This window comes from Primulina huaijiensis, chromosome 15 (genome assembly GCF_012295235.1).
Source record: "Primulina huaijiensis isolate GDHJ02 chromosome 15, ASM1229523v2, whole genome shotgun sequence".
NCBI lineage: Eukaryota > Viridiplantae > Streptophyta > Magnoliopsida > Lamiales > Gesneriaceae > Primulina > Primulina huaijiensis.
In genome coordinates this window covers 7,529,772-7,555,144 of record NC_133320.1, presented here as the reverse complement: position 1 = coordinate 7,555,144, position 25,373 = coordinate 7,529,772, and the positions used below count along the sequence as shown (strand labels likewise).

The following is a 25,373-nucleotide window of genomic DNA, read 5'->3' as shown; positions in this document are numbered from 1 at the left end:
TGTTTTGATACATTCGCTAAAGCCGCTCAGAGAAGGGAGTTTCCTAAGCCATCCTCTACTCGGTTTTCCAGCTGTGATTCTACAAAGCAATATAAATTTTGAAGTGAAAAAATAATAAAATGATCAAGTATGTCTAGGTCCTCAATCTGGCCCAACTCAAGTTTGAAACTTTGCGCAAGTGAGCTTTTTTGAGTGGGGAGGAATAGTGCATAAGGGAGCAAGACCAAGCCGAGCCACTAGGAGAGTAAGTCCTTCCCACATGTCAAGTTGAATAAATAAATACAAAAGAGATCAACCTGCTTTAGGTGAGAATAGTGAAAGAAAGAGAAGGGGAGGCCTTAGTTGAATTGATTACGCAACATGTTTCTCGAACTGAAAATGGAAAGACATATCAATTGGCAAAAATGACTAGCTCCCTTGCTCGACCTCTCAGCTCGGATGTCATCAGACAGGAGTTTGTTTATCATGTTTAGCACACAAAGGAAATAGTGGTCGAGAAAAATGAAGGTGATTGGAGGTACGAAATTTTCCAAAATTTACTTTACAAAAATTTCCCAATTGAGCAAAAAAGAAAATGAGAAACTAAGAGAATGACTCTGTGCTTTGTTCTCTAGGACAAAGTATTGTACAAGAGATCTTTTTCTAGACCTCTGTTGAAGTGTCTATGAGGTGAAGAAGTAGGTTATGTTTTACAAGAAATTTATGAAAAATGTTGTGGAAATCACTTGGGTAGCACAGTTCTAGCTTGAAAGGCCACGCTGACTAGATTCTTTTGGCCTACTATGAAAAAGGATGCAATGGTTGTAATGAAAAAGTGTCAGAGCTACCAACGATATGCTAATATGCCATGGAAACCGACCAACTAGTGAAAGTTGTCATCTCAGCTTGCCTTTCTTATCAATAAGACATGGATATTGTTGGACCATTTTCTATGGCAATAGGTCAAAGGAAATTTCTAATTATGTTTGTGGATTAAGTTTCTAAGTGGGTAAAAGCCGAATTGTTTGGTCGGATATCAGAGAATGAAGTGCTAACCTTATTTTGGAAAAATAATTTTTTTCACTTCGGTATATCGAGAAGACTCATTTCTTGTAATGGAAGGCAGTTTTGTGGTGCTAAAGTACAAGCATGATGTAGAGAAATGAAAATCGAGCATATATTCACTTCAGTAGCTTATCCGCAGAGTAATGGGCAAGTGGAAGTCACTAACAAATCAATTGTACAAACACTAGAGGTCAGGCTTAGATCGACCAAAGGAAAATTGGTGGACGAGCTCCCGAGTGTCCTATGATCCTATCGCACCACCGAGCGAACTGGGACAGGGAAAACTTCTTATAGCATGGTGTACGGCTCGGAGTCTGTCCTACAAGTAGAAATCGATCAAAACAGTGTACATATAATGAATTATGGCTCGGACAATGACAATCTATAGTTCATGGGCTTGGATTTGTGATAGGTGTCAATTTTACGTGTTGAAATATTTTTTTTACGAGTGCATTGTTGTATGGTTTTGTTGTGTCGATTCTGTATTTTATTCATTTATTTCATAATTTGTGTAATTTGGTCACTCCTCACTCGAGTTAGTTGTTTTATAAAAAATAGAAAAATACGAACTCAAGGTAGTTGAGCAAAAACCGAGCAACAAAGGTCATGCTAGGGTCTATAGAAATATAATGGCCCAAGACAACCTGAATAAATCTTTACATATTTGGGCAGAATGTGCTGCAATTGGACAGTAAAAACAGCACAACATAAAGGAAAAAAGTTAGGACAGAACGAAGCATCCCAGTGCATCCTGCAGGAAAAAAATGATAGAACATAGCATTCTTGGGCGTTAAAAAATTACCGCCTTAGCACCACGTGAAAGAAAAAATAAATAAGCGAGGATATTTTTCGGGCCAAGAAAAGGAAAGAAGAGTTTTGTGGACTCTAATATGCATATAAAAGGAAGCAATAAAACTAGCCGTGGATACACCATAAGCTACAGCAAGAGGGAGAGAGTCGAAGGAAGAGAAGCAGCCGCACGACAAAAAAGAAAGAGAAGAACTAAAAATCAACACCACTTACTATTTTTCTCTCTTTTATTTCGGATTTATGGAATCCTACCCTAAACATCTATGTTTTGATTTTTTTTGGAAGATCGAATTTTATTTTTAAGCATACTTGATGTTATTGTGTTTATTGTATCTTTTGAGTATGATCAATTTGAAATGATTTTATATGTTATAATTGAGATTGAGAGGAGATTTCATAACAATATAGGATAATATAATCTATGGATCTACAGCTTGCATAGACATATGAGGTTTGATATATGTTGATAAGACAAAAATTCGAAAGCTATAGAATTACATAGTTCATTAATGCCACCACAATTGTTAAATGACACAATGAAACTTTGTTATTGTATTTTGTTGATTATATTAATATAGCCCTGCAAAATATATTCATAGATTAAGGAATCTCGTCAAAATCATTGCTTATAAATTGAAATTCAATCATCAGAAAAGATCAAAGTTATGTGAACTAAAATCTTAACACTTGTTTTTTTTTATTATTTTAATTTAAATTATTTATATTGTGTTTGTTGAATTATTTTATTTGACTTTTAATTTAGTTTAATAAATTTCACCATTTCTTTCAAGTTAACTAAAGAATTGCGCTTGAGGTAAAATTGTCGTGTATCAATCTTTGTGGGACGATACTCGTACTTTTTATACTATATTAAAATTTGAATCGTACAGTTGCGGTAATATCGAGCAAATTGGAGAAAAATAATTGTTCTAAGTTATCGTGTTAGAAAAACACAATCAATTTTTTTGAAAAAAAAGGAGAACCGAGCATATATTGACTCAGTGCTTATCGCAAGAGAATAGCTCGAGCTTATAATAAAAAGGTCGAACCTCGATCGTTTGAGTTGGGAGACCTAGTGATGAAAAAAATTCAATGGCATAGAGAAAGAGGAAAATTGAATCCTAAATATGAAGGGTCGTTCAAGATCATGGAAAAGGCTGGTATATTACCAAATTACCTGGAAGATGTTGAAGGAATGACGTGACTAAGCGACCTTGGAATGCTTTTCATCTCAAAAAATATTACTCCTAGGAGACTCGAACATCAAGTTAGCCAGTCCGATAATTTTTTTAGTTTTACCCGCCTTCTTGTTTTCTCAGATTTAATTTTTTTCTAAGTTTTATTATTTTGGCTCGGTTTAATGATACTCTTTATTACTATGGTTCACATTCTAACCAGATGATTATTTTATTTAGAATAATTATGAAAATTAGACTTGAAAAACACTTGTTGGCCATTTAACAAGAACGTCTTCGGGAAGAAAACTTACTCAAATTCCAACAAAATTTGGCACAAATTACAAAATTCAGACAAGCTCGACACTCAAAGTTCAAAGAAGCTTGGCAAATTACAAAAATCCGACATACTCATCACTCAAAGTCCAATGAAACTCGATAAATTAAAAGTCCGACCAGCACGATACTCAAAGTCCAACAAAACTTAAAAAATTACAAAAGCCCATCAAGCTCGACACTCAAAGTCTAACGAAGGTTGAAAAATTACAAAATTCTGACCATCTTGACACTCAAAGTCCAACGAGGCTTGGAAAATTACAAAAGTGTAGCCATCTAAGCACTCAAAGTCCGGCGAAGATTGAAAAATTAGAAAAGTCAGACCAGCTCGGCAATTGGAGCCCACGAAGCTTAGCATATTTTAAAGTCGAGCATCGGCACCCCACAAGCCAAACTTTGTTGGGCAATTGGTAAAAATCTTATGTCGTGATCGGATGAACATCCTGTGTGGATTACAAGTTTTGATTCTTTACAAACATTTGAAATTTTAAACTTTTCATGTTTTTCTCAGATAGATGTTTTGCTCAGAGTATGATTACAAAATTTAGTGAAATTTTAAACATTTCATGTTTTTAGGATCAAGCACTTACCACTAGGTCAAAATCTATAGTTGTTAGTCAAACGTAACTTTATTTCCTTATACTTGTGACAGCGCAGAGTGCACCTACTTCGGTGTTAGTGAGTCAGGTTGTTAGGCCCATGTAATCGGGGATGTGCGTATCTATTTGCTGGTGTTTTCTCTTATCACTTAGAGATCAATCTTACCCTTTTCCTACCATTGGCCATGTCCTCGGTAGAGATAGTAATACCCGTTAAAATCTATTGTAACTCTTTTATGGCCCACCTAGTTAACCAAATCAAGTGGCGCATCATCAGCAGCTTGATGCGAGAAAACTTCTCTGAAGGTCACTCATTCAGTACTAATCTCACTCATGCATGATTAATCCATCATCCACCCTCCCAAGAAGTATTGAAATATGCTTCTTGGGAGACTTGAACCTACCACCTCTCTCTGATACCAGTTGTTAAGACCAAGTGCTTATCTTTAGGTCAAAATCTATAGTTCTTAACCAAAGCATAACTTTATTTTATTATACTTATGATATTGTAGAATGCACTTACTTGGGTGCTAATGTGTTGGGCTATTAAGCCAATGAGTTCGAGGAGGTTCGTGTCTATCAGCTGGTGCAGTCTCATATACCTTAGAGATCAGTCTTACAATTTCTCTATTTTCGGCCTTGTCCCCAACTGAGACAACATTATCCGTTAAGATTTGATGTCACTCTTTTACGGTCCACCTACCCAATCAGATCAAGCGGCGTAATGTCAACAGTTTGATGCAAGAGAACTTCTCAGAAGATCACCAATCTCAGTTGTACTCTCAATCATGCAAGCTTACCCAACACATGTTTTTCTCGGATAGACGCTTTGCTCGGAGTATGATTACAACATTTAGTTAAATTTTAAACATTTCATTTGTTTTCCATGATTAAGTACTCGGCCCAAACTCTTATTAGACATGGTTGCTTGGCTTGAGTTCAAGACAAAAACTTAAAGATAAAAGTCATTTCGTTAAAACATAAATCATATCTATTACAATTATAAAACATAAACAGAAGGTACAAAAAAAAAAAAAAAAGACAATGAATCCTCGGCATTCTCGAGCCCCACTTTAGTTTCTTTCTCTTGTCCAGAGACCTTTACCTCCTCAAGCATGTCCCAAGGGTCTTCTCTACATCGAAGAAAGGAACTGGGTCCTCGGCCTCAGAATAGTCGTTGGCTCGGAATTGAGCCAAGCAGCCTTAGAAACTTTGCTCGAAGTACTCTAGTGCTTTGCCCCAACAGAGTGCCTCGAACTCTTTGGACTCTACGAATTCTTCCTTTTTGCTTACTCACCAAAGCAAGATTTTCCTTCGTCAACTAGGCCTGCTCCAAGAAGCCAAGGAAGCTTCCTCCCAAAGCGCCTCCAACTCGGTCATGAGAGACACCTTGTCTTCAATATCCCAAGTCTCAGAGGCTCGAAGCTCCTACTTGAGCTCCGCATGCCGAGCCCAAACATCATCAATGTCCTTCCGATGAGTCTGGCTGGATAAGTCTGTGCTAAGGGTGCGCTCCCTAGCAAAATCCATGCCTGCATGAGAAATAATATAAAATAAGTGTGCAAAAAAAGTTTTTTTTATCTGGAGAAAGGCAAGGGACATTTTTTATTCACCTCCTGATTGGATGTTCTTTGCACTAACCATAGGTCGATGTCAGAAATCAAGGTTTTCTTAAAGTCTAGTGTAATCGGGTCCGAGGGATTCTGGAGGAGTGATACCTCGGGCCATATATCAACCTCTTGACCCGAGTTGGGGAGCTCTGCATAGAGTATCACACCTCGACCATAGGGCTCTTTTCCACATCCTGAGTTTCCTTCATGGAGAAGCCCTCGAGCTCCTTATTTTCAGATGAAGACCCCCCCGACCCTGAAAGGAATGACCTTCTATGCGGAGGGTGTGGGGCCTTTCTTCTTTTTCTGTAGACTTGGGGGAAGACTGCTCAAAGGATCAGCTTGCTCGACCTTCTTTCGCTTCAACTCCTTAAATATCTATGCCCTCATGATTCTGTCGTCTACATGGGAAATACATAAGTTAGGCTCAAAAAAAGAAAATACTAAAGAGGCTACAAAACAAAAACAACAATGTGAGACAGGGACCCGAGCCTCACCTACATCCCCCTCTATCTTGACTCTTTTCTTACAAAAGCCGAAGTGACAGTGCACATCGTATTTCACTGACATGGTGGCTAGGAAATTTTTGAGGGCAAGGATATGTTCGAGGTCGGGAGTTGGCCGAGCAATAATCTCCTCGACACAGTCCATTTTACAGACCCAAGGAGATCGGACGAACAAATATTTGTTCAGCCACCATCTATGAGAAGTGGGGTTCCCCTCAAAAATTGATATTTGATAAGGGTGTTGATGTAGAATCAGCTCGGAGCGATTCTCTTAATACTAAATTTTTTTAAAATAAGAGCTACACTAATAAGGATCCTAAAGTACCCGAAAATAAAACCTAAAGAAATGAGAGTAGAGTATGAGTTAGAAGCCAATTGGCTCAGACATACTTGATAATGTTTACACATTTTTTGGATTAGATGATGGACAAAAAACCGAAGACTCCATTTTTTTTTTGTCTGTATAAGAAGTATGAAAACCCTCAGTAGGGTTGTTAGCTCGGTCATCTATGTCAGGAATGTGCAGGCCGAAACCTGCTGGCATGCCTGAACTCTCCCTAAGTTCACCCCCCCCCCTTCTGGTGGTCTGAATAAGACCCAACTACCTCATACCAAGGGATTCCGACTAACCTCATCTGAGCTTCCTTGGCCTTAACCCTCCGAGCATGGAGGCTATCTTGCTCGGAAATCGAGAAGTTATGGGAGGGGGACGTAGCACCTATCTGCTCAGCTATCTCAGCGTCTGCCTCCTCGGCTACCTCATTGACTATCCTAGGGTCGAGAATAGAAATTTTAAGAAATAAAGAAAAACTTACTAAATTCTGCTCGAGAATGGTTAGATAATTCGACATAATAATGTCTCGGAAAGAAAGAAAGCGAAAATGGCATAGGAATACCCCTATTTATAGGAATGCTATGATGATCACACAAACTCATGGTAAAAAATAATATGACAACCCAGATTTGGCAGTGAAGTCGACAGATGCCGAGAACGTAAACGGGAATGAGATCTCAACCATTCATACAAATATCAATGGTCCAGAAAAGAAGCATACATATCAAAATTCTGATCGTTGATATTATCGGCTCCGATACAATCCAAATAAATATAAATCTAGAAGAAACACAATGTGTGCGGATCAGGATTTTGACCTTCCATTTGTGCGGCTCGGCTCTAGCTTGAATTTACACAAATTGGAACGAAAAACAAGTCTATAATCAATAGATTTTACTTGGGTCGGCCGTGTCTAGGTCCAAATATTTGGTCTAAAACTCGTACTTTATTTAGAACAAAAAGAAGAAGGTATTATTGATACTGCCGTATAGCTGACCCGAATCATTTTTTACCCGAGCCCAGAATCTTACACAAAGTCAGAGTTATTCTCTACTCAGAAAATAGGTCACACGTTACAAAAAGATTCGAGCAATCAAGCTAAGAGCATGATCGCCCGAGCCGAGCTCAATCAAGTAACTATGGCGGTGAATACTTACATAGTCATACTAATGCAAAATATCCGGTTAAAATTCTTGTAAAGGAAAAACTCCAACGTATCACGATACATTAAAACTTTATAATATGATAAAGGTAAAGTTAGATCAGAAAAAAATATCACTGTATTTCGAAACTTGTTTCACTAAGAGTTCTTCTCCTACAAGGTATCTTACTTCTCTCAACTCTATAAATATCATATATCTTTCATGCTTTTACACATTCATTCATTATTATCACTAGCACTACGCTTATCATATACTTAAGTTATATCCTAGTACTGACTTAAATATCGGAGGAGCTACGCCAAAAATAATTTCGGCGTCTTCTAATCTTTGTTTGTCCGTGCAGATTTATATTGAAGTTCAGCTCAACTCATATATGCTTTAAAGTTCATCCTGACTCGTTTAATATCATGAATAAGGATTGAGCTTAAGAGATCGAACAAAATACATTTTTTGGTATCATCAAAATTAAAACTGTGTTATTTGTATCACTATTAATTAAAAATCAAATTTTAGTTTTTAAAAGATTTTCAACAATAGGAAGCATACATTAACTAAAATTTAAACGGCCACACATTATTTAGACACATAAATTGGATCAGACAACTATAAACATGATCTTAGAAACACGACTTTTGAGGTCGAGTTTCAGGTAGTTTGTACGAACGATATACATGTATATATAAGAAAGAACTCGAGATTTAGTAAGAACTTTAGAGTTTACATTTTCAGAGATTAGATTAAAATTTGTTTCAAATATTTTGGACTCAGAATATGAATGTAAGTTAGTAACCGATTTAACCCGATTAAGTAATTCAGGTTTAAATGAATCAAGTGATTGAATTGAATTAAATTTAATTGATTTGATGAAACCGGTTTTAATTTTTTTTTACACATATTTTGACTTGGCTAGTTTACTTATTTTAACCTTAAATAATACAGTTTGCTAGTCATGTTTTTCCACACCCTGCGAACTAAGCGATTGATCTCATATCTTGGGGAAAAACATGCATATATTTCTAGGCTTCAACCACTTTTCGAGTCTTTTGCCTCTCGATCTTTTTGTTAGCTTTCTGAAATTCACCACCTACATTGTTTTCTTCGGTCAGAAGCTCGATTCTCACGAAAACAGGCTTTGGCTCAGCCGTGACATGACCTTGCTTTAGCCCGCCCCATCTGGTATCACTCTGTAGCAATAATCAAACCAAGTATTAATGTTGACATGTGTAAATTTAAGGAGTAAATCATGAGAATTTAGGAAAAGGGGTTAATTATGTAAATCCATGTAATTACCTATTAGCAGATATTCCTATTTTAGCTGTCAAGGGGTACTTCTACAATTATTTGTAACTCAAGTTTATTATAAATCGGAGTTAAATGGTATTGGGTAACACACAACAGCCCTATTTCATTCAAGATCCTCCGAGTCCTAAATCTACAATGAAGGCATAATAGGATCGTTATTTTAAAGAAATGCTGCATTTGAGTTTATAGAGGAATAAAGACTTACCCAGGTGACACCATTGAATTGATCTTCAGAAAAACCAAGCTGAGTGTATATTCTTGAAGATAAACTTGGAGTTATTGGAGATAAAACGATTGCTACGATCCTTATTGCTTCCAAAACAATTACTAGGTCCTATCCACAATTACAAAAGCAAGAAATCATTTATACAAAGCAGGAATAAACATTATAAACTCTCTCATATACATACATGCGCACAGACACATTTGCACATAAAGATACCTTGGCGGCTGTTTCAAAAGCCGAACCTCCTTGTTTAAATAGAGACCATGGTGCTTTTTCATCGATATATACATTTCCAGCACTACAAATCTCTAGCACAGCCTCACAAGCTGAAGAAATTTCTAAATTTTCATAGTGGGTCCGGGATTTGTAGACCTTCAATGTATGGAAGTCAAAGTTAGATCAATGTATCTCCTTGGTACTGGCAACCAAAGGTACTGCTAAATCAATGACATCATCAACTAAAATCAATTCCATTAACACAAAGATTTATAGCCTTTTGCTTTCTAAAAGGATCAGGTAACTGCCTTCTAGGTTCCGATAATCTAATTTCTTAGCTAAATTCAAGTTGATAAAAGTCAATAAAACAAAAAAACAATGAAAACTCGAGCTTTGAAGCTCACTTAAAGAATGTTTTGGAGGGATGAGACAATTATGCATGTTTCACTGTATGACTCACGTTACATATGTTTCAAGTTAATCTCCAACTAGTCCATTAAAATGCAATAATGGACAGTACATTCAATAATTCTTTGTAGGGGGTTCCCCTATGCATAAAAACAATCACGGTTAACTTACAACCACTTAAACAGGGTAAAACTCTAGCTAGGAAACATACACAAACAATTCACCATTCAAATTCCCTAGACCACTCAGATACCTAACCAATGCTCTGATACCACCTGATATGAAACCCCAAAACTCAAACACAATAAACATCATTCAACTAAAACATCAATCTAAGTAAATGAAAACTCTTTATAACATCAGAAGATATAAACAAATCTTAAGGAATCTGAATATAACTAACTAAATGTTATTTTAAGGAAAAAAATTAGATTTTCATCAAGGAAGGTAGGCAAATATGAAGTTTTGTCACAGGAGATGTTGGGATTATGATTTTCAAACTGGAAGCATCAGTAATTAGAATAAATTTCAAAAAAAGTGGATGCAGGAAATCCTAGTTAACCAGACAAAATGTTTAACATATATCTTAGAGCTCAAGCAGGAAACGCTCAGCCTAATATTCTAGGAAGTCATTATAACACCTAGTTATCCACTCAAGCGCCTAGATGTTGCCACCAAGGCAACATATCTCCTACTTCAAATTTAAAGTAATACTTCAATTATGCAACACATGGAAAAGTTTGTGCATGTGTGCATTATTGCTCTTTGTGATTGGTGTCAGATAAACACAAAATAAGAACTGTAAAAAATGAAAAAAATAAAAATAATAAAAGCATGGTTAGCAAAGATAAGCTCAATTTCTTTATCTTGTCATCTTCTAAATAATATAATTAGTTTCATAATTTTTTTTAACAAGTCGCCCAAGTATTAAGCCTATTGCCTAAGCAACGGGTAAAGCTCGTTAATTATATCACCCAGACAACCATAGGTAAACCAAAGTTTGACAATAGTTGTATGCATATTCTAAAAAGAGAAGGAATTAACAGTGTCAAGGCATTAGGACTATTTTGTTCCCCATTTTCCTAAAATCCCAACAAAATAGAAACTTTTGATGGGAAGTTTACCAGCCTCTCCACGGTATCCTTGAACATATTTCCTTCTGCGGCAACAATAGAATCAACTGCAAAAGTTGATTGACAATTCTTTTTCAGAAGTCCCAACGTCCGATTAAGTAGGTTACCTAAGATGAAAGGTACAGTTGAAGTGAAAAATTTTAGCAGATAAGTGGATGTATACAGTTATCAATAATTTATGACATATTGATCAACGAAGCAGAGAAATCCTAAAACCATTTACATCGGATCATCTACTGTCAAGTAAATTTGAATTTATCAGTAAGTATTTTCCAAATAAACATGGAATAAATTAGAATTTCGAATTTCAACATATTCAGTTGAAAATTTATCCTTTTTTTAAGCACATTATTGAGATTAGTACAAAATATTCACCTCCTAAGTTTCCCATTATGTGTGAAAATTTTGAAACCATGATTCCAATCTAGATTCACATGGAACCCTAATCAACTGAATAAAGGGCTTACAAATAAACATTGGCAGCGAGTTAAGCAGTCCATCAACTTCAAAATGTTTTTCTAATTTTATCAATGAAAGGAATTCTTCCAAATGATTCATTATATTTCTCCTCCAATGAACTGTATCTACTCTTCCAGTATTTTAATATGTAAGCTCTCTTCTAACATATTTATCCATGCACAAAGGTTCTTGGAATCAACTAATTGACGATCAAACATAAATAACCAAATTAAGTTCACCCGAGTTCATCTCAATAGCTGTGCAGTCATTGTCATGTTATCATTTTACTGTGTGGGCATCTAAAAAAAATTGATTAGAAATGTGACTAATAAATTTATTTATGGCAGGGACGATAAAGTACCAATAGTATTTGCAAGATGTGCATTAATAATATTGATGAATCGGTCCTCTGAGTAGTCCCCATCACTACCAAATTCCACCTCCTTAAGGAAGAAGTACCTGACTGCATCAGGTCCAAATCTGTGTACCAGATCAGTCGGTTCAAGAGTATTTCCCAATGATTTTCCCATTTTCAAACCATCCTAAAAAATAAAAGCATTTCTAAATTAAATAAGAATTACAAACATGAGTTATATATGAACAAATGCATAATGATGAGTATTTTGTTTAAGTGCACAACATCCCTCAGATTCAGACGAGGATTATAAATGGGAACCTAAATGAGACTACATAGATTATTAGCAGACATATAGAAAAAGTTCACGTCGATAATCATCACAGTATTGAATCCTTGGGGCATTTCACGATATGGAATTCAAGAATACAATAAATTGAACAAATTCAATGCATTAGGCAAGTGATTTAGGTTGATTATATGCAATGCTTGGATCTTAACTTGAAATACTATTTATTCCAGGAAAAATGATTAGATGGAAGCATATATTGCTTTTGTTGGACATTCTGTAATTTCCAGTTCAAAATTTCTGAAAGATTTCTTTGAAAGTATACTTCTTGTGAGAAAATTTTGGAATACGATAATATGTTTTGTTATTTTTGAAAGCATGTTTCATTAGTTTCTTGCAAGTGATTGAGATACTTTCTAATTTGAAAATATGATTGTGAAAAGTATATTGAAAGTTGAAACCAATTGATGTTGACATCTATGACATTAAAATGCTGAACGCAATTCCTTATCTAAAATATTATTTTTCTTTTGAATTTTTTTTATTATTTATGGAGTCTTAAACATGAAGAAAGTCAATAATGTCTATATACAATTGTGTGATACTTCCATCTAAATTTTCCTCAAATTTTTTTTTAAAATCCAATACATATTTACGCATTTTATTTCAAAAAGACGATGCAAAACGACTGTATTTTTTCCATCTTCTGTTTCAACAAATAATAATGTGTTAGAAAGTAATATAACCCGAAGAAAAAACTGAAACACCATTGGGACTGACTCGTATACCTTTGTCAAGAATCCATGGCCAAAAACCATCTTTGGGAGGCTTAGTCCAGCTGACATCAACATCGCAGGCCAATAAACTGCATGAAACCGTAATATGTCCTGCATAATATTTATCAGACACTTATTACAACCATCGCCACAATATGAAGATGATGGATTTAATTAATTCAACCACACTTTTTGACCAATTAGGATAGAAGTCTTCATTCATTACGGACAATATGAGGCTAAAACCTCACTCAAAACGCAGAAAAGATAAACATAAAAAGGCACAACTGTCGAAGCACCCCCATATATCAAGCTTCATCCAGAGTTTCAGAACCATCTATTTAAAGACATCCATTTCAAAATGAAGTGTAACTGAATTTTGACAAACAAACCAAGTAAAATTCAGAGCTAGTTTTTCATCATCTCAAATTCCATTCAGTAAATGAGGAAAAAGTAAATGGATGCAGGTACCAGATTCCATTAACGAAGGAATTAGCGCTTATACCTTACCAATCAAGTGCAGTGATGCAGGCCAACCTGAAGAAATGACAGTTTGTAGATTAGGTTGTTGATCATTTTCCTCTGCAAGAGCAGATATGTAACTGCTAGACAGAAAAAGAGAATAGAGTTAGGTACATTTTTATCACATGAATATGAATAAACAAAGCAAAGAAAGTGGACGAAGTATGTTAATTGTACAACACACCACATGGAACATTAGAATATCAAATTATAACTGCAAATTTATCATTTAAAAACACTTGCTGGCTAAAAGAGGATTTTTCCTTGGTTAACCAATCTTTTGCAAAATTTATTTATGCAGATCTTGACTCGGAATAATACAAGGCTTTAAAAGGTACACAGACATATAAACAGTAGCCTTACTAGCTTGACCAACTGAATGGTGTGATATCATTACATGTCATTTATAAGTAAAACTTGATAATATACCTCATTGAATATAGATAAATAATGTCTATTTTATCAAAACCCAGTCCATTGAGGCACAATAACACATTATATTTTCGCTCATATCAAGACATTTCCACCATTATTTTCCCGGAATGTTTAGCACAGCCAGCACAACCACCAACCAGTAAGGCTGTATGCAGAAAATCCATTCATTTTTCTCAGTATATAATTCTAAAACTATACTCAATAAATTCTTATCATATTTTATCTTTCCCAATGAGTGAAAAATGGGTAACCCACAGTTCCTAATCCTTTGCATGTAGAGGCTCCTAGTTCAATAGTCCTGAAAGTGTAATTTTCTAACAGTTCAGCTGCCTGAGGAGGGACTAGGTTCTGCTTAATTCAAAGCCAAAGCAGATTCACAGTGGAAAATTCAAGGTTGGCTGTATTCAAGAAGAATTACAGAATTCTGGTCAATATCTGAACATATTTAATCATTTTAACATAATGAGAGGACAAATCCGGCAATCAGAAAAGATATGATTGACATGCCATAAGAAAATATGAATACATAACAATTTACAAAAAATAAAGAAGAAATAAAAAAAGAAAAATGGGAAAACTTATGATAGAAATCAAATTGAGGGAAGAACAGAAGAAGATACAAGAAGATCACGAGTAGAGCAATATAGTAAGACAAAAAAACAAATTGAACTCCATCATTTTGTTTATAACATAAATTTGACAAAATTATAGAGAACCAGATTAGTACACAACATAGGATGAAGTAAATTTACCCCAACAAAGCATCAAACCAGACATATATAGTCTGTTTAGAATCATTTGGCACTCTAATGCCCCAATCCACAGATGACCGGGAAATCGAAAAATCTATCAGGCCACTTTTGATCCAACCTTGCACCTGGGAGTGTTTTTACAGCAGTCATGATACCAGAAAGTGAAGTTATCAACCAAACCTCGAAAAGAATCATCACAGACATTGCTGAATCAAATGTAAATATTGCAAAAGCAGGAGCAATTCAGTTACATGGTGCAGAACAAAAAATATGAAAGGGAACTACAAAACTTAATCACAATGACATTAGTCCAAAATGACATAATGCGCTTGCAATATATAAATTAGCTAAACAAAGAATTTGTGGTATTCCTTGTAATTCACTAAAACGTCATATTCTAGAAGTTTCAATCACAAATAGCACTATTCTTCTAACCTCTAATTTTTTTCCCAAACTTTAAGGAATACTTCTAGACTGAATGTAATAGAACTTGGTGCATGCCACAATGTGTTAAGCACCTGTATAATTCTGTATTTGTCATGAAATAAAAATTTCAGTAATGACCAAAGCATTGTTCAAAAAGATTCAATTACCCTGTCAACTTAGAAGTCTGAAACTAAAATATGTCAAATTCACTGCAAATTTATATTTTATTCTCATCATAGCTAAACAATTTCTATGTAACTCAATGAGTTACCCACCCTTAGACTATCATTCACTACAAAGTGATGCATTAATCAAATATTTATTTAATAAATAACGTAATTTCTAAAAAAAATATATCAATATCTTAATCAATGAAGTAATAATGCATAATAATAAGTCTAAAATAACATTTTTTTCTTGCCTAGCATCTAACAAGTCTAAAATTACAAATTAATGTCTTTATGATATAAAAGAAATATTGCAAAATTTATCTTAGAGCACCTCATTTAAACGAAACGGCGGCTGCACGAAATCTGGATTATCTGTCAAAACGTCTTCTAATTTCTTTTGATACTTTGAAAGGGCAAAGAAATAATTGTCTTCCTTCCTTTGGACACATGGCTTCAGGTGCATGGGACAGCAATTATTATCCAACAATTCCTTCTCATCCTGCAGACATTTAATGCAAAATTTCAAGGGGAAACTAGCTCACTGAAGAAACGGCATAAAAAAAATCCATGTAAAATCCATGATGTGACTGAATGAACTGGTTCAAAACTACTATGCCACACAAACTGGATTCCGTCTTCACAAATTGATTTTCAACCACAGTACAATGGAGTTTCTCATTTCTTGATTGCATACAACAATCATAACTAACATCATAAACTATTTGATTATCCAGAAAGGTATAATGCATTCAAAACATCTTCATGAGACTACACACAATCAGATATTATACATATTCCTTAATCATATCACTAAATACCAATTTTCTATGTTCTTCACTTAAATCAAAGTTATATTGGTCATCCTCTTCTGCTCTTCGGTTTCATCACTACTTCATGACCTTCCCCTTGTCATTTTTTCCTTCCCGTGTTCATATAAATTCGAGCAAGCTGCTATCCTTGAAATACGAATAATTATGGCCCAGAGAACAGGTAATGACAGATTATGATACTTACAAGACAGAGAACGGAAACAACAATATAAACACTTGTCTCAACACAGGAGAATACCTTGTACTCCTCACAATTAACACAGTATAATCCTTCATAGTCAGCACGATATATATCACCGTTGGCAAGAACCTTAGAGTAGAACTCTTTCACAATGTTTTCATGTTTTGGATCAGTTGTACGGATGAACTTGTCATAACTGATGTCTAACTGCCACAATGAATGAATAACAAGCAGGAAATCAAAGATAACAGCATAACCACTTGAAGATTCACAATAATCAAATATGAAAAGGAATATACCTCTCTCCATAGTGCTTTATAAGCCAGTGAAATGGAATCACAGTGTTCACTAGGGCTGGAACCACTGGCAGCTGCAGCATTAGCAATCTTTTCTCCATGCTCATCAGTGCCAGTTATAAATATAACCTTTTTCCCAAGAAGCCTCTGCAATAAAAAAAACACCCACAGAAATAATCTATTCTGATCGCATTCACCATTTATGGATTTTGAAAACAATTCTCACTTTCTGAGAAAGAAATATACTATTGTATTCAGGACCGTTATCCACACCACTATATGTAGAACAATAACTTCAATTATCGTTAACTGGTAGTTTTTTAAAATACTATCAAGAGTGTAATGAATCTCATGGATAAAAAAAACAGGTAAAGCATATGATTGAGCATGTCACTCAATTGTTTTCTCTGACAGACTGCTTTCGCACGTGATATTTGCTGACAACTGGATTCACAAATTTGATTCTTGTTTAACTTCTTAAGATTCATTGAATATTCAAGAAACATTAACAGCATAATCTACCTATCCATCCCCGCCCCTCAAAAAATATGGCATGCTGTTGCTTTTACAATAAAATAGGTTAAAAAAGTGGGTCAACTAGCGTGCAGACAAGAGACCCGAGAATGGAGGCTAGCAACTAAATATTCTAGGTATGAATGTGTCGGTCAACTATTCAGCTAAGGAAGCTCATCAATGAGTGCCAAAGTAAACTCGATGAAACATCAGAGAGATTGTGTCTATAGGCCTCAAATGTTTTAGTACAATACTAGAATAGTACTAGAACCTTGATACTAAGCTATATTATCAAGAGTCTCAAATGCTTCAGTCCAGCAGTGAGCCAAAAAATAGTTGTCGTATTGGCCAATATAGTGCAAAGCGAGGGAGGCCTTCAACTAAATATCCAATCAGGTAAGAGGGACTTGGTGAAATCCAAAAGGCAATCCTGCACTGATACGCGTTGCAAACAGCAAGTCCATAAAATTGAGCAGCTGACACACGTTGATTATTGATCGAAATAAGCAAATTAATTTTTTTTTTAAAGTTGCCACTTTTCTTCAACCAAAAGCCCACTTAAGATACCTGAAAGCGCGCGGTGGCGTCGGCGGCAATGGTGGTATATGCGCTGCCCATGTGAGGTGGTGCATTTACGTAGTAAAGCGGAGTAGTGAGGACAAATGGTTCCGCGGCATTACTGCAAGTGCAATAGATAGCGGTTCTGGATCTGGGGTTTCTTGAAGGACGCAAAGGTCGACACTTTAAGAAAATTTGGAAATCCGGGGACGATGATGAAGATAAGAAGCGAAGGCTGTTTTGTATGGAGGATTGAACTCTGGACGCCATTGTTGCTTTGGATGAGAACTCGGAAAGCCTTTCCTTTCAAAGTGGATGGAGGGAGTGAGTCGTGTTCTCGAACACACGTTTCTTTTGGGAAAAATCAATTAACAACTTAAGTCGATAGTATGCACGTGTTGCGTCTTGTGGTCGGTTTTTTTTTTTTTTTTTTTTTTTTTGTATAAATGATGTTTAATGAATGAAATTTAGATTTTGACATTAAATTTTTTTTCCTTGTTTTATTGAATTCTCAAATTTTTCAATTTTTTTTAAAAAAATTGCAAGTTGATCGAGATAGTTATATAAAAAGATTAATTTAATTAATTATAAAAATATTTTCCTAATTTTGTGAGAAGTTTTCGAATTTTTTTTTAATAAGTTATCGCATAAATAATTAATAAATAAAATAAAATTAAAGTTTGTTTTCCAATTTCGGAGTGATCATACTAATTTAGTTTTTTTCTAAAATGATCTTCTTTATAATATAAATAAATAATATATAATTACATATAACATTTTGTCAGAGATATATATTATTGTTTGTTTCTTTTAAAAAATTCAGTCTTCGATAAAAATATATTATCATTGAGCATTATTGTCTAAATTTTAAATTTTAATCAATTACACTTTCAGGGAACATAAACTATAAAATTCAATTCATAAACTTGAAAAGTCAAAATAATATAACTTTGTAAAACCTTATACTATTTAGTTAAAAATTAGAACTGTCAAAATAAACCGGACAAATCGAGTTATCGGTCTAATATAACTAAAAACCGACTAAGTCCATCCGGTAAAAAATGCAGATTCAATTGAAAATTATTAAACCAACCCAAATGATAGTTTAACTCCACCTGCTAGCTTGTTTTGACGACTTTAATATAAACTATGTAAGAGTTTACAAGTTCTCCAAATATTTAATGAAAAATGTAGAAGAGTAATATTATGTTAGATGTTTATTGTGGGTGTCCCCCTCCCTTGTAACAAAAAAAAATATATATTTAATGAAAAACAATGTATAAGAAACAAATTATTNAAGAGTTTACAAGTTCTCCAAATATTTAATGAAAAACAATGTATAAGAAACAAATTATTCGACAATAAGTTAACTTTTTTTTAATTAAACTTGTGATCTGTTTTAAAAGAATCATGTCTCCCCTAACTTCAAAATCCATTGCTTTTTAATCTTAGAAAATGTCGCCTAATTTGAGCTTAATCAAGTTACTATTTCTCATAAATACTTGTGCCGTTGGGATTGTGACCGAAAGATGTGAAAAATAGACGCGAATTTGTTGTGCTCACAATTACATAACGTACACAAATTTATCTTCCTTCGAACAATAGCCAAACTCGGAAAGACTTGCATACCAATTTCTTGTACTTTACATTTACTTAACGTGGATATTTTAATCTTATTCCCCATAAAAGAGAGCCTCAGAGAAAAAGACATGATAAATGTTAAAAAAAAAAAAAAAAACTGCAAATTCATGGCATTATTTGTCAGATAAATCATGTTTTACACACCTTAAAACATTTGATGTTATTGTTTACCAACAACAAACAGATGTAAACTTGGGGTTCCACCATGAAGGATAGTTCAGAGCATTTTTATGCAATCAGAGGTAATAACTGATATGAAATTAAGAAGCAAGAATGAAAGATTTCTCTCCACCCTGAAGGAATTCTTCATTCAGCAACAAAATCAGGAACTAGCATTTCATCTGCCATGTAAAATCGAACCAAACACAGTCATTATTCAATCCAAATATAGGATAACTAAACTGACACTGTCCTGCAAAAGTAAGCCAGCATCTTCTGTTTTTTGGCATATACCCAATCATTATGACTTAGAATTTAGTTAGCTCCACCTCAAGGGAAGTTTAGCTATTTGTAAAATTACAAGAGATGAATTATGAGATTTTCTCTGCATGATAGAACAGTTAGAGGAAGGAGGAAACAAAGGCTAGACGTACAATCATGCCAAATTTCAAGCATCCCCACTCAAAGGAATGAGTATAAACATACCAACACATGATATTCGAATCCATCAATGTACGTAAAACATATAAGCTCACTCACACGAATGAAAGATCAAACTATCAGCAGGACATAAGTAGCCAAAGTAGTTCAACGTAAGAAACTTATTGAGCACCAACATCCAAACAGACTAGATCATTTTAAAGATTATCTATGAACTTGAAATGAGTCCTACACGGAAGTTTGAGCAGGATAATTTGGCAAAATTTTCTTATAAATCTGAAAACAGTCACTACAAAGGTTCCTGCCAAATTTCTAAAAGATAATTTGCTGAGTCCATAATAAAAAAATCAATTCCACAAAGTACCCTCAACTCAAAATATGGCACGGCCAATAACAGAATCAAATTGCAAATAATTCATTGCACCATAGTTTGTGGTCCCCAGCTTCCCGTGAATATTGCTCGCACTCCATCATTTTGATGCTTATCTCATAAACAAAATTGTTAAGTGTCTTCAGTGTTATAAATGGCGGTCAGAGTGGCCGCCTAAGCCCCTCGACCACGCCGCCTACACATGAGACAAGCTATACGGCGGTGGGCAGGTGGTCGAGACGGGTGGAGGTGGTGGGCAGGCGGGTCAGGCGGCGAGCAGGCGGGTCAGGTGAGGCAGTCAACATTTTTTAAGTGTAGTCAACAAATTCAGTGTTCTAAATGGCGATCGCGGCATATGAGAAGGTGGATGTGTATCGTGACTTCGACCCGAGTAAATCCTTTTTCTTTTATTTTTATTAATGTTAGTACATATATTATTTTTTTTACCTATCTTTGGTTTAATTATTTTTTTCCTCTTTGGTTTTTTTAGTTGGATGGTGGTCCAATTATGGTGGCTCCAAACTTACAAAAAATGGCAACAAGATTTTTCTCTTTGACAAGTAGTTCATCGGGGTGTAAAAGAAATTAAAGTCATTTTGAAGGGGTAAATATTGAGAACTAATTCATAAATTATGTCATCTATCATTTCTTTTTATTAATAACAATGGTTTAAAATTTTTATACACGTACTAAGAAGAGGAATAGGCTTGAGACATCAAGATTGAATGATCTTGTATATGTCAAATTCAATGCCAATCTTATGAAGAAGAAGAAGAAGAGGAGTAAGAAATGGATGGAGATTTGCTTCTATCCTCTCAAGCTAGTGAAGCTCGAGGTTGGCTTGTTGATGGTGGTGATGAAGATGAGGTCGAGCCAGGTTCAGGACTTACTTGGAGAATGGTAGCGGAGGCCTCGGGAGCGGATGAAGTGCCACAACAAAGGAGGAGTGGAAGGAAGAGAACTTGACAAAAATTTAGATACATCAGAAGAGGAGAATGAAGAAGATGTTGATTTTGAGTCCTGTGATGAGAGGATTATGAATGTAGTAGATGGTGCATATGTAAATGATTTGGAAGATCAGTTATGTTTAGTCTAGTACTTGTTCTAATAATAATTGAAACTTTGAAATTTAAACTTAGTTTTTTGGTAAAAGTATTAATATTACTTTGTTAACTTAATAGCATTAATATGATGATGAATTTTTATTAATTATCTTGTTAGTTTGCATTTATATATTTATTTGCACGTGATTATATTACATGATTATGTATGATTATCTATAAAAAAATTACTTAAAAAAATTCAACCGGGTGACCGCCCAACCATTTACAATATTGAGTGTCTTTACGACAAAGAAGAAACTTAAAAACTATGAAGAAAAAAATCATGGATTCACATCGGAAGGAAACAAGAAAACCGGGTAACATAATTTGTTACATAATCTCAAATCGCTCTCCTCGCTGATGGTATAATTACATCCACATGAAGCACCCAATACAACAATTTAAATTTGATTGCCATAAAAGTACTGTAAACAACTGATGATCGAATCGCTGGGACAAGGCGCAATGGAAATTTAAAATTTTTTGTTCGACGCTCGAAACTTTTCTTGAGCGTCGTATGAATTTAAACATTCATATGGTGTTTAGAATTATTACCTTCGCGTATATTACGATGGACATCAAACCAGTCCGGGATTAGCGGAGTTGGTCATTCTTGTATATTTCTTCGAACGGATCTACCGCCTTTGATCGTCAATTTCAATCCATGTTCGGAGACTCTGTCCTTGTTTGGATTGCAATAGAAATCACAAGCAATTTCTGCGTTGAGACTAAGACTCACGAATTTCAGAAATTCGGAGTAGGTGCGGTGGCGGTGGAACTGGTTTCAGCTGAAGTTTTTCTTTCAAAAACTTTATGTCGGTCGAAAGTTTGAGAAGGGGAGGAGAATTTTTGTGTTGTATGTAATTTTATGTTGTGTTCTTCGTTATAAACCTTTGACAACATATTTATTAAAAATACACAAGTCCTATGTCACTAGGATTCCTTAGGACTCTCAATTTTCACCAATTAAAATAATCATATTGTTATTATATCATGTATTAATCAACTTTTGATAATGCATGATATATATATTTTATATACACATCTTTATATCTCCTTATAAAGTGTGTGTATATATATATCGACACATACACATTTAAAATATGCACAGACATATTAATTAAATTAAATAACCGTAATTTAATTTATTTAATTAACTTATTGATTAATTAATTCAAGACCCTTCTAAAATATTTTATGAGAATTTTGTACATATTAGTAGTCATTACTACTAATATCATTATTTAATAAGCAAATTCCAGATTCACTAAATAGATAATTGTAACTCATTATAACCCCGATAGACGATCTAACAACGCCAATGTACCAAACGGATATCTTCAGATCAAATAAGACATCTTCACCCGTAAGCAAACGGTGAATCTCCGACTACAATGCATTTGCTCCTACGTATATCAAAACTACACTCAAGTTCGCCACAAGTTCGCCACCTGATGACCCTCAATGGAGTAACGGATCAAAGTGCATGCTAGTACGTAGAACCTCTACATTGTCTCGAGTCAAATGACTACTGGTGTACAACCATAACCGCATACTATTCTACTCGATAAGTGATAACCACTTTGACAGTCCGGGAGAGGGTTGTACAATACATCATCAAATGATCACCGATCTTTATGAATGAACATTTTCATACTCTTACCAACGAAACATAACGTTTACATCATCGATGCTAGTCTCAAGCTCAAACGACCTTTATCTTTATTTTAGGCGGAAGATTCAACCAAGAACTGTTTAGAATATATGATACACTTCCTAATGAGTTTCATGATCTTACGTCAAAAAGCAGACCTCATGGTACCTATTATATATTCAAAGACTTTATCTATGTAACTTCCATGGGTATACAGATAAAATAAATGTCAAAATTTTATAAAACATTATTAAAATAAAAATTGTTTTTACATTACATCCAATAAAGCACAAACCACAAGTTGGGTCACTAGACACCTACTCTAACACGAACAACTTAGCAAGTAGTATACAGATGAGATGGCCAAGGTAAATGAAACTAGAAAACTACTGCTTGATTTCCCTATGTATGAATGTCCCAAAAATCTTTAGTAGTATTAATAACGTTTACCCTGAACCTAAGGTGATAAGCTGATCTATTCTGTGCCAAAACCAGTTAAACTATGAACCTTTGATCCATAATAGACAAAGCACTGAAGCAGGCATAGACCAAATTAATAGAATTTTAACCACGCAACAGTGAAGTTGAAACCGTGTAACCTTTACACGATACCATAGAGAAATTGAAATCAACACAGTCAAGTCCAAAAATACAAACAAGTTAGACATAGATCTGAACTTCACAAAATCAGTCCCAAGGTTTATAACAGGAAAACAAACCTACTTCTTCATGTGCCTCTGCGCAAACTTAGAATTCTTCTTGTCCTCCTCTAAAAATAATAAGAAAAAAATGAATAAGATAAGGAAGATATCACGTTTTATGACCAAAAAAATGGAAAAAAAATTCGGGGAAAATCACGGACCCGTGAGGCTGAGGGAGAACTTGGTGATTAAGGTACCCGTAATGGCAAAACCCACCAGAAATGGCCAGTTTCGATTCCATTCCCTCTTGAAAAACACTGGCCATGGATCGAATTTCCTCATTTCAACGTTCTGCTGCTTTCAGCTCAAATGTGAAGGAAAGGGATTGAGAACACAAAAATGTGCATCTCGGTTTGTAGAAGGGCACTGGATTTAAATGGGCTTTCTTAATGTTGGGCCTTGTCTAAGTACTGGGCTTTGAGGCTTGTATAGGATTGAAGTGGGCTTTCTAGAGAGGATCAGTTAAGGTACATAGTTGGAATATAAAAGCATAGTTGCAAATTCAGAAAATTTCTCTCAATTGTTTTCAAATTAAAAAAAGAAAAAGAAAATTTCTCTCAAAATAGATTTTCTAAAACATATCATATTTTCCGAATAATGTATTAAATTTTATAATAAATATATTCTAAAATATTAAATAAAATATAACTTTTTTTACATAATATTATGTTTTTCAATTTGTTAATGAACAGTGTCATCGTGATTTTTTGGTATATTAATTGTTTTTAAATTTATATTATTATTATTATTATTATTATTATTATTATCTCAATCATAACATTAATTTAACGTCCAAAATTCAACTCATATAAACCACATGCATGCAAATGATTTAAGTTGCTTAATTGCTTTATTTAATTGATTTTAAATGCTTAAATATTATATAGTATAAGATTGAAGGTCTAATTGCATGATTTCATGAAAACTGAAGATATTATCTGAATATTCGATAATAAGCTAGGTAAAAGAGATCGGAGACGACCAAGATAAAATATTTTTCGATAAATATTTTTGAGACTTAATAATATGATTAAAATTTTCTTAAAATAAACTTCATGATCTTATAACATGAACTTAAACATATTGTGTCAAAGCATAACGTGATAAAAACATGTCTCAACATATCTGTTAGAGTAGGTGTCCGTCGAGCCAAGTGTTGGCCGAGGGTTCATGTTTAAACTCTATGTACAAACAATTTTTATTTTAATTATATTTGAAATTATTGTTTGGGCAAAACTTTATCTGTATACTCATGTTAGTTGCATAGATAAAGTCCTTGAATATACAAATAGTAGAAAGAATATGAGATGCTCATATGATGAGTACTATGAAACTCATATTTGGAATACTGTATATTCTAAAAGTTCCTAGTCGATTCGGCCGCCGCTAAGAAGGATAAAGACCGTTCGAGTTTGAGACTAGTATCTGCGATGTGAGTACCATGTTTCGTTGGTAGGGGACATTGTGATGTCCGAGCATGCAGATAGGTGCTTCTTGTAGAGTGCACTGAACAACCCTTCATAAAGGACTTTCCAAGTGGTTCTCACTTATCGAGTGAAAACGTCCTAGTTCATGGTTGTACACCATTAGTCCTTATGACCCGGGACAACATTGAGACTCTATATGCTAGCATTGCACTTTGACTTGTTTACCGACTCTCATGGGATCATCAGATGGCAAGGTTGGGTGTTCTGTCGAAAAATATAGGATTCGATGCATTGTAGTCAGGGATTCGCCGCTTATCTTCAGGTATGGATATCCTATGTGATCTCATGTGTATGTAGTTTGAAATATCTGATCAGAGTGTTGGTGATAATTATGAAAGGGGTTTCATAGATTACACTATCGATGCAACTACGACATGACACATAGTATCAATT

At 34.5% G+C, this 25,373-nt stretch overlaps 2 protein-coding genes across 3 annotated transcripts; both read right to left on the bottom strand.

The window, feature by feature from the left end:
* Nucleotides 1–8,472: 8,472 nt before the first annotated feature.
* LOC140959063 (methionine--tRNA ligase, chloroplastic/mitochondrial) lies at nt 8,473–17,771 on the bottom strand. Its single transcript, XM_073416791.1, has 12 exons — nt 17,434–17,771; nt 16,357–16,500; nt 16,115–16,264; nt 15,378–15,545; nt 14,451–14,575; nt 13,247–13,343; nt 12,754–12,852; nt 11,683–11,863; nt 10,854–10,969; nt 9,322–9,477; nt 9,085–9,213; nt 8,473–8,761 (listed from the first exon to the last, which is right to left on the bottom strand). Exons 1-12 carry the CDS (start codon nt 17,692–17,694, stop codon nt 8,594–8,596), a joined length of 1,794 nt encoding a protein of 597 aa, XP_073272892.1. The 5' UTR covers nt 17,695–17,771; the 3' UTR covers nt 8,473–8,593.
* A 1,375-nt stretch (nt 17,772–19,146) lies between these two features.
* Nucleotides 19,147–23,870, bottom strand: LOC140960459 (ATP synthase small subunit 6, mitochondrial-like). 2 transcript variants are annotated; one of them, XM_073418741.1, is made up of 3 exons: nt 23,655–23,870; nt 23,512–23,561; nt 19,147–19,406 (listed from the first exon to the last, which is right to left on the bottom strand). In XM_073418741.1, the coding sequence occupies exons 1-2, from the start codon at nt 23,773–23,775 to the stop codon at nt 23,512–23,514; spliced, it is 171 nt and encodes a 56-aa protein (XP_073274842.1). In that variant the 5' UTR covers nt 23,776–23,870; the 3' UTR covers nt 19,147–19,406. The 2 variants fall into 2 exon arrangements, with proteins under 2 accessions (XP_073274842.1, XP_073274841.1); XM_073418740.1 differs by having other exon boundaries at nt 23,516–23,561.
* Between the last annotated feature and the right edge of the window lie 1,503 nt (nt 23,871–25,373).